Raw genomic sequence first — 11,119 nt, 5'->3', positions numbered from 1 at the left:
TTTTTAATGGACAATTAGCGGAGGAGATCTACATGGATCAACCTGAGGATTTTATACTCAAAAGTCAAGAAGATAAGATTTGTAGCCTTAAAAGATCCATTTATGGTCTCAAGCAATCATCGAGATAGTGGTATTTTAGGTTTCATGAAGCCATCATCTCTATCGGTATGTCCATAATAGAGAAAGACCACTGCGTATATGTCAAGAAGACAAAAAAAGGGATTCTGCTCCTCTCACTATACGTCGACAATATACTATTAGCTAGAAATAATATGGAGTTGATCAATACCACTATGTAGTAGTTGTCTCTTATCTTTGAGATGAAAGACATGAGTGAAGCGAGCTATGTGCTCGGAGTGAAGGTCATGCATGATCGCTCTAGAAGGATTCTTGGTTTGTCTTAAGAATCTTATATTAAAAAAATTCTAGAGCGTTTTAGAATGCATCATTATAAATCCATTGCCACTCCAGTGGAGAAAAATCACACTCTAAATCTTGATCAATGCCCTAAAACGGATAAAGAAAAACAGTAAACGAGTAGGGTTACTTATGCGAGTGCAATTGGCAGCTTGTTGTCACGCCCGGGTACCAGCGGAAGCATAACCGGCACGTGTACAAACCCGCCATACACCTGCAGTATATAAGGCGTCTACAAAGAAAGCGAGTCGATAGGAAGTAAAACAAGAGAGAGTCCTATCCTAACATCAGAGCAATGTATAAGACGATATACTATCAGTAAATGAACAAAGAGTATACAATCCAAAATCTCAGCAAAAGAAGAAGAAGTAAGAACTATAACATCTGGATCTACAACTCATATACAACACAGGGTACACAAAAATATCTGTACAAAGGTAGTCACTCTATACAATGGACATCACCCTCGGCCGTAGCCCGAGTAGCAAGGTGATCGACTAGCACGCTCCTAGCAAAGTCTAGCTAGACGCGACTCCCTTGCCATGATCCCTAGCCTCTCCTGTAGATGGCTCTGTAAAAACAACCATAAAAAGGGCGTGAGAACTATTAACAATAGTTCCCAGTGGGTAAGCCGCCAGCCTCGGCGAATTACACCACTAGGTTCCTGATGTACTAAATGAAAACAAAAGCAATAATTGCATGATGCTAAGCAAGTAATAAGCATGTAAACAACATGTAATAGCTTTCTACCGGGATGAATTGAACAATAAAATATAGCAGCTAAAGTAAGCATGAACATAAATATGAATGTATAAGCAGAAACTATACACAATGACTGGTGATCATTCATTACTGTTCAATGTCCTTTAGCACATTCCTTTCATTCACAGGGACCTACCCAAGGTAGTCCAGCTTGCGCCGCGCCTAATGGCCCCGTGGTAGTATACACTCCCCACGGCAATCCACTTCGGCACCCAATCCCGCACGGGCGAGCAACTGTCGCGTAGGCCAACTCCGGAGTGCCAGCTTGTAGGGAGCGACCCTCACAAGCGTGTGCGAATGAGCACGATGGCAAGCAAGCAAATTTCACAATCCACAAGTCTCAATTATCATGGTTTCAGTTGTAATATTCTTACCCTCGATCCTCTGATCGGAATTCTAACACCCGAATAGTAACAAAAACTAGTATCCACTAGATTGTAGATATGTAAGAGTAATGCTAAATCACATGGTATTATAATCTTTCCACTATTATGGCACTAGCAACATAGTCATAAGCATGTCATAGTTCTCTACTTTAGAGTCGAGTCAAGAGAATGTCATTGTTCTCTACTTTAAAGTGCATCTTACACTTGTTCATAAGTCATTCAACTGAATTGAATATGAATATAAATACTTTCATGTATATATGTTCTCTACTTTATAAAGATGTCATTCTACTTAAACATCATACATCACGATGATATGTTTCAAATTCTCTATCAATCACATATGCACTCAATGCACTTATGCGGTTAGTCTATTCTATAGATACATATAGAACATAGGGGAGCTCCACTTGCTCTGGTTAGGTCCGACCCACCTATGATGAAGCTCCAATCAGCCACAAGAATTCCCAATATACTGCTCAACAAGGCTCCGATCCTGCTGAAAACAAGATAAGAAAGTCGTGCCGAAATAATTACTCAAAACTCCAATTTCGGCAAAATTCACAAGAAGTACAAAATGGAAACTTAATTCTCTGCTTTTGGGCTAGGTATATACCTCAAGTTAAGCCTCTAAAAGCCCTCACTACTCAGCTAAAAACAATCCAAGGGTCGATTGCATTCCTGCTGCGACGAAAAGGTAAATGGCGTCAAAACGCTCGTATACGAGTTCCAAAAACCGAAACCATGCGAATTCAGTTTTCTAGCTGAACTTACAGCTTGCCCCTGGAGGGAACACCCTGTAACGAAGTCCCAAGGTCACCGATTAAGCTCAATGTAATCAGGAAACCTACTGCAAAGGTATCAATTCCAAACTACATCAATTACTCGATTACGTCGCATAAAGATCCGAAATAGCTTCATTAGTGGACTAAATACCTATCTCAAACCTCAAGGCCCCTTTTCCCTAGTTCAAAGTGGGTAAATCACAGCTAGATATCTCCTCTGTAACTGCAGGAGACCCTCACAAACTCTGCTGGAATCAATGGAACAAAAACGCGTCAAAATCCGACAATAAACCATAAACTATAGAAAAGTTGAGCTACAAACTTCTCTAAAGATCTCTTTCAGCAACTCCCAGCATTAAACATGGAAAACACAGTCAAAACACATCCCTTTACCTTTTAAAAGCTGGCCCCTAGTCCACCCAACCAGCGAGCGACGCGTACGGCGCGAAATCGGCACAAGGTAATGGCCAAATTAGCCTTGCTGCCAGATTTTTGCCAGTCTGTACCGGTACAAGGTAATGGCTGTACCGGTACAACAAGCAGAAAAAGCTGATTTCGCCTGTTTGATGCAATTTTTCACTTTTAGCATTCCAATCATCCTCTAACTTATCCAAAAACTTGTTCTAACCTTATAGAACATGTAGGATTGAGTCACACATCACTCCACACACTCGAACTCCGAAATTTGCGGAAGTCCAGTGTATTACATTGATATATGCTATGATGTGTATTCGACCTGACATTTGCTTCACGATTGGTTTGGTAAGTCATTACCAGAGCAATGCAGGACTTATTTATTGGCAAGTGGTCAAGAGGATCCTTTGATATTTAAAAGAAATCAGTGATCTCATTCTCTGCTTCCAAGTTGGGGACTTGAGATTGAAAGGATATAGCGATGCTGATTGAAACGGTAATAGAGATTAGCGTAGCTTCACTTCAGGCTATGTGTTTATGCTTGGAGGCGAGGAAATTTTTTGGTGCAGTAAGAAGCAAAGTTGCATTGCCTTGTCTATTATGATAGCGGAATACGTTGCTTGTTCAGCGGCCATTCAGGAGGCTGTTTGGCTCAGATGATTCCTCCAGCACCTCGATATCGTGACTCGAGTTGATAAGCATGTTAAGATGTTTTCTGACAGAATGACTGCCTTGGAGTATGTGAAAAACCGTATGTATCATAGTAGGACCAAGCATATAAATATCCGTTTTCACTACATTCAAGGCATGATTGAGCTAGGCGAGATCATTCTTAGACATATCTCCACTACTAGAATGGTGGCTGATCCGTTGACCAAGCCAATAGCTAGGGATATGTTTCAGACCTATGTTAGGAATTTGGGTCTTCACAGGTTTTGATGTATGAACATTATTTTGTATCTTACGCTTTCTTAATGAAAATATATATTTTTTCTGTGATTGCGTAATAGATACTAGTAGGCACATGGTCGATAAATCACCAGTAAGGATTTAAGTGTCGTGGCACGAGATCATGCTGGAAATTTGCCGACACGGTACGGCACGGTGCGTGCTGAGCCGTGCCGATGGGTGCCGGTAAAAAAAATTTCTTGTGCGTCGACACATAATAGCATGAAATATTTATTTTCTTTAGTAACAAAATATTCTAACTATTTATTATATCTTGTTATCACATCTTTTGAACTTTATTGAGAAAATTACTTACTAATTTAAAGAATAGAGAGTTTTGAGCTGTGCCATCGGCACAAGGTCTGTATTGTGCCCGTATCTTATTGGCACGGTACGGCACGGTGGATACAGCCCATACCGACGGGCACTTAAAACCTTGGTCACCGGGCTCAGATTAGCCTACCCACACAGGTGATCGTCCTGGCACCTAGGTGGTGAGCAGGATGAAACTAGATAATAATCATATTAAACTTGAGTAGTTATAATATGATTGCTTTATTCATATGCATTATGAATAAAATGTTGACATATTTAAAAGTCCCCGTAATTAGTTTAAGATAAGACTCTAAAGAGTTGGATGTGAGAGTTCTTCTGTGAAATTTCATATCGAGCCTATATAATAGCCGAACCTAAGTGCTCAAGTTAAAGAGATGAGTTGTGTGATGGTTGAATACCTTAATGATATCTAGACCAAGGTTCGTATGACGTTTACAAAGTGTGACACGACCCATTGAGTGAGAGCTCCGCCATAGCATACATATCATGCTGTATGTGCTTGGAGACCAGTTAGTAGAGCGACATAGTTTTTCTCTCTATGTTATTGTGTGAGCACTAAGCCTTTTAGCCCTCGACTTAGAAATACATTATAAAGTAGAGGTTTGAATTAATTCACTTATAGCATGTATCTTAAGGTCATGAGAAAATACGTTCTCGCGGAGCATGTCTAATAAAGTGCTTGGACCGATATAGATTAACGTGAGGGACTAAGAAAGATATTTCGATAACATGCTACGTAAGCCTTGTGACTCATTGCCCTGGCGGTTATCTCGGTTGTGTTACTTGAGATAATTATGATTATAAGAAATAATCGTGGGGTCAACCCTATTATTACAGAAGGAGGATTTGTGATGCTTGATCCGATGTATGTTAAGGTGTCTAGGATATAAACGAATTATATTAGTTGGGTGGTGACTTAATATTGCACTCCTGCATGTGTTTCTTTTGTCAGATCACACACTTCATTATCCGTATGAAGAGAAGAAATAAGAAAGAATTGGCCAATGTGGCCAAGTGGGAGATTGATGTCATATAGTGTGTCCATATTAACGGGTTATAATTTAACCCAATCTATATAAGATGTGGATTAGAATTTATCCTAATTAGTTAGGACGAGAATAAATTATATATTTTTTATTAATTAAGAAACGTATTTTCTAGTGGATATCTATTATATATTAATAGATATCCAAATTCTAATCTTCATCCTAATCTCTACGTGAGATTCAGGATATGTAGGGGGTTTCGTTATTCTATAAATATGTTCCACTTTTCTCTTGTATGATTAATTGAAAAGGAATCTATGATCTCTTCTTTCTCTTTGGATTTCCGCCTACGTTTTCTAGTTTTCGGAGTGTGGATATAGAAGAGGACTCTTATAGCCCTCTTCGATTTGCATCTGATCCGTGTCCGACACATCCGATTTGTGACATAAGATGTAGGCGTGGGAGAAGACGAGATATGTGGGAGATCTAAAAGTATTGAGATAAGGACGATCCAAGGAGGCTAGTAAAACAAGCAACCCAATCCGATTTCGATTTCAGGATACATTGGCTATTCAGTTTGTAAATTTTTACTGCCCTCTAATTCCAACACAAGTTATATATAAACCATTTTGATACAATTATATAGCCTTTTAAAGTTTGGATTTCACTGCCCAATACTACAATTTGTTTGATTTGAGCCTTTTGGTTCCCTTCTGTTACACACTGTAAGAATACAAATACATGGAACTCTAACTAATTAAGTTTATTAATTAAAATAAGAGAGCAATCAAATAGCTCAAATCAAACAAATCAAAAGATTAGAAACTAAAATTGAAACTTCCAATGTTAAATAATTCTATTAAACGAACCATAGTTCTAACAAGTTTTGTGCGTTTTTTACTTTACATGTATTCACTAGTGGGGGTAAAAAATTGACTGTACGTGGGAATTCAAAATATTCGATCAATTCTTGAGATATACTCTGATTCATGCTTCAAACGGAAGGACGCGAAGGGACAGGAGGATTCACAGGCGTCACGTGTCAATCGCACGAATTGTTTGCCCAACACTTATATTATACGTACAAAGGGAACAAAGTGACATAAATCATGAGAGAACTCTAAAAGCTCATTAATTAAAGTAAACGTCGCATCAAAATTTCATACAGAAAGAACTACCTAATGGTTTGAATCAAACGAACCAAAAAAAAATTAAATATATATGCATTTTTTCCTTATATATATTTAATGGTGTGCTTTTTTTATAGAGAAAAATAGCAAGCTATCTAATTTGTATATATATTTTTATTAGCTCTTAATATTATTGGTAGTGACTTACTGTTACCTTCTTAACAATGAATTCACCTATGCATGAGCTTTTATATTCAAAAAAGAAAAACAAAAAGAAAAGCACTTAACAAAGATCATGCACAAGTATATATATATATATATAGCATGGTTCATTTGTATATGGGACTTGATTTTTTGGTGATAAAGTGAGATCTAGAGGGATGGGGTGTGTTTCTGATGATAGGGTTAGGGTATGGACAGGTATCTCAGTGCGCACTATGGGCAAAGGTGGGCTGTACATATGCATGTTCAGAAATGATAGATGCTGCAATAATAGAAAAAGCAGGAGGTGGATGGTCATAAACAAGGAGTACTGGTGTAGTTGTGGAGGATACTTAATTACAGTGTTTTTTCTCTTTTTTCTTTGTAAAAATGAACTTCATATAATTCCCTACCTATAATGCACCATAAAAAGGATTAAGTGCTCGATAGTTAGCATTTGTAAAAATTATCCTAAATTCTAACAAAGAGGTCGAAGGTTCAATCCCTACCCTATGCATGTTTATTAAATATGGTTAGATTGGAGACATCAACTCTTTAAGATTAGTTAGCATTTTTGCATACAGCAACATGTCATATTTATAATTTTAAAAAGATAAACGAACGAGCGTTCTCCGCCATACATGCAAAGAGTTATAAATTTGGTGTTAAATATACCCCCTATATATATTCCCATCCAAAAATTCATTGTCTTTCTCTAGTCTGATCAATTTTTTAATTAAAAATTAATTTAAATTTTTGTGAATCTTAGAATTGAAAAGATGTAAAATTTATAATTATATATAGATGTACATATAGCATTTTTTATATGCAAAATTAACTGATAAATTATGTTTCAAAAAAGTTTTCCTTAAGTGAAATGCATACTAACGAACTAGGCATAATGATTAGTACCCATCCGACTTTGAATAAAATCTACTGCAAGGTAAATCCCAATTCTAAGTTAGTTGTAAGAAAAATACTGTTAAAAAATATAAAAATATTTAAATATTATTTTTTTATCGATTTAAGTTTTTAGAGTAGGGTGATTATGTCCTATATTTCACAAATACATGGGAGTAGAAAAGTGAGATTCACAGCGAGCTAGGATGAAGTACTATCATTTGTGCAGTTTGTCAGTCCATTTCCGGGCCGGGTACGTACGTTTTGATAACACCCAACATTACCTCCTCATTTTTTAACAAAAAAAATGAAATTTCTTTTCTTTTTCTTTTTCTTTCTCTTTTATTTTTTTTAGCTCTATATGTAGCTGGTTTGCAGTGTTGGAATGTTGGAGGCATGGGAACCAAACAGGGGGTGATCCCATCCACAGAACAAATAAAAGGTTGATCTCCCCAAGGGGAGCATACTACAGGCACCAATCAATCTCACAATCTAAAGAGATCCAAGCTGTTAAAAGGGTTTCTGAGAGACAAGAACCACACAGTTGGTTTACAGCAACTTAATTGTTTCTCATACAAAAATGGAGAGTAACACTGCTGAGGTTGGGGAGAAGAGGGACAGGAGCCATGATCAAGAGGATCTGGGCCATAGCTTTGGCTTCAAATGCAACTCATTTCATACATTGGTCAGATCCCCAGGTTTTGTTATCTTTCATAGATCTCCCTCTCCCATGTTATCTATGTTTTAGTTCTCTAGTATTATTGGAAAAACTACAATATTAAACAAGCTTCTTTTAGAATAAGCACTATGTTGAAGCATTTTAAAATGTTTTACTTGAAGTAGAAATAAAAAACTTCAAACTAGAGCTTCTACTGTTAGGTCTCAGAACTTTCTTGTACGTATTGCTGAAAGCAAAAGCAGAAGCAAAGCCAAACATGCCGCCTTCGCATACTGCGTTTCGATGATTGTTGGAGTTTGATATCTGAGTTATTGCAGAGGCCAGAACGAGCGGCGGCGGCGGCGGCGGCGGCGTTGGCGGTGTTACTATGGCCACGACGAGTGCTTTTCCGTTTACCGCAGTGCAGTGGGCGGAGTTACAGAGGCAGGCTTTGATCTATAAACATATCATTGCCTCAGTTCCAGTCCCCTACTGCCTTCTTATCCCAGTATCTAACTTAGAAGTCCCCTTCTACCACATAGTTCCCAACTGTAATCATCTTACTCTCTTCATACTGCTCTCCCTCATTTGTTACTCTTCATTTTTCTAAGAAAATGCACTAATTTTTTTTTGGCTTTTCAAATTCATACTTGATCTTAAGCATTTTAGCATCTCAGCTATTCACTTATTAGTCTTTTGGTTTGAAAATAGGATGAACTTCAATTTGTCTTCCTATGGTTTAATGCGGATTTGCTTTGTTACTTTTCGGTTCAAAAAGTTTCACTAAACTATTCCATAGTTTTATTTTTATTCTCTCTTAGATACCTGTCATTAATATTTTTTTTTCCAATCCAGACGATTGTAGAGTATCTCATTTTCCATCCTGTGGTTTGCAAAAAAAGTCACCTCATTATCCTGTTTATTAAAATTAAGTACAACTTTCTAAACTACAGAGTGATGAAGAGAAAATGCGCTAAAATGTACGGCAAACAAATGTTTGCCGTTCAAAATATTTACTCAGAAGTTAGCAGCATTTGTAATCTTTTAATAAAAATATTTAGTTGTTGTGTAACATAATATTTTGTTAAGTGGCAAAATATTCTGTATTTTTCTTAATAGAAACTTTTCAAATTTTCATCACTGAATCTGATGGCGTTTCTGTTGAGGTTCAAATATAAAATCCTAGAATTCAGTGAACTTTTTTTTATTGTCTATAGCTGTCCCTAGATATTTGCCTCACTACAATTTCCTATTGCTTTATTTTAGCAAGGGGTGCTCCTAACAAAATTATGATCATACCAGTGAAGAAATTTATTGAATTTTATCACTATTTATGTGCTAAATTTAAGCAGATTTAACAAATTTTGTTTGTTTATGTGAAAATGACTTTGTTACTTATTCTTTACTTACTTTAGTTCGTTAATATGTATTTTATACATGCAGTATATAATCTTAAGCACTTAAATACTATGGAGCTCGAGGCTAGAAGGTGCCATCGAACCGATGGCAAAAAATGGAGGTGCTCAAGAGAAGCTGCGCCCGATCGCAAGTACTGTGACCACCACATGCGAAGAACTCGACCACGTTCAAGGAAGCATGCGATCGAAACACGCAAAACAACCACCGCACCGCCCAACTTGAACTTTCTATCCAAATCTACAGACCCGAAAACCAAACCAACATCGAATTTTCGTGAAGAGATAACATTCAACACAATTCATCAGCAACAATATAAGAACAAGTTGATGCTAAACCATACAGATTTGAATAGATTCTGCTTCCCTTTCCCAGACGAGTCAAGCATTTGCAGCCGAAAGGAGAATGTCGATGTGTTTAAAACCGATGGCAACGTTATATCTTCTCTTTCAATCTCTACACTACTTCGCCTCTCTGTGTCATGTAACACTATGGAGGGCTCGCGTTCGTCGATCGGTGGGCCCCTTGGAGAGGTCTTGGTTTCTTTGTCAGAAAGTAGTAGCAGCGACAGTCCCTCCTTCGCCCAGTCGGAGAATGTGCGGGTTGGCGAATAGAGCAACGTGTATCATCTTAGCTTTTGTGAACTGAGGAGAGATCAAAATAAGCTTATAAATTTTATGTGTGTTGTACTTAAGAACCAGATGTTTCTAATTTATTTGATGCTTGATAATGCATGAATAATACCAACTTAAATAAACACATGCCTTGTTAATCACCTGCTTTCTATGGCAACTGATCATTTTGAGGTAAAAGAAGCTAATGCTTATATTTGATTACGAAATATTGCTCTTGTTCTCCATTCGGTTTTGGTACGTAGATTGTAAAAAATTTGATTGTCTCTAAAAATTTAAAGCTGTCAGAGAATCATATTTTTAATATTTGTATATTCAATGTTTTTTTCTATGTTTGGACTCAGTGACTTTTGGTAAACTCAAAACATGAATTTAAGATAAATAAGATGAAATTAGATGAAATTAAAAGTTTAATAATATTTGACCTCAGCATCTCTTGTTTTGATTCCAAGTTAAAAAAATTGAAGTCCTTGACAGGTGGGCCTGGAAACAGTAAAATTTTTGTAACTCATGAGGAAACCTGACTTTGTTTTCCTCTTGTGCAGCTGAATCTTTTGAGTGATGTTTCTAGCATGCAATTGTTTTATTCCGACCATTTATCGATTTGAACTACGAAATTAAGAATGTACCAATCTCATCTAACTATGTTTAACTCTTTCGCTCGGTGCAGCATCTCCAAGTCCCTTGTATCAACCAACCGGTAACCGTCGATTATTTTAAAAGTGATTAAAGCTAGCCCCACGTATAAGCAAATCCGGGGCTTTCAGAGAAAGTTCTGGAATGTTCTTAAGATTCTAATTATTAACTAACTGCTGAGGCATCTGTAATCAGCATCTGGCTCGTAGAACGTTGCTGTTGCTATTTTGCCCTTGACACTAATGGATTCTGCTGATCAGACTAGCATAAATTAAAGAAAAATCTACTGGGCATCTAATCAACCTGAGAAATATGTAGGCTTTTGCATCAACTAGCAGAAAATCAAAACCACCACCATGCCGAGAAAAAGAAAGGGAAAAGACAAAAGAAAAAGAAAAAAAGCTGAGTCTCCCCATTCAATTTTGCAAGAAACAATAACTCGCACAAAAATCCTAACAAGAAACCGAAATAGTAGCCAAGAACTACACTATACAAACGAAACCATAAGATAT

General features: G+C 37.1%; 1 protein-coding gene across 1 annotated transcript; it reads left to right on the top strand.

Annotated features, from left to right (window-relative positions):
* Window positions 7,462–10,109, top strand: LOC109708151 (growth-regulating factor 7-like). The gene is made up of 4 exons (XM_020229775.1): window positions 7,462–7,518; window positions 7,621–7,963; window positions 8,262–8,474; window positions 9,367–10,109. Exons 2-4 carry the CDS (start codon window positions 7,846–7,848, stop codon window positions 9,951–9,953), a joined length of 918 nt encoding a protein of 305 aa, XP_020085364.1. The 5' UTR covers window positions 7,462–7,518; window positions 7,621–7,845; the 3' UTR covers window positions 9,954–10,109.

The sequence above is a fragment of the Ananas comosus genome, linkage group 3 (genome assembly GCF_001540865.1).
Source record: "Ananas comosus cultivar F153 linkage group 3, ASM154086v1, whole genome shotgun sequence".
Taxonomy (NCBI): domain Eukaryota; kingdom Viridiplantae; phylum Streptophyta; class Magnoliopsida; order Poales; family Bromeliaceae; genus Ananas; species Ananas comosus.
This window is presented reverse-complemented; position numbering and strand designations above follow the sequence as displayed.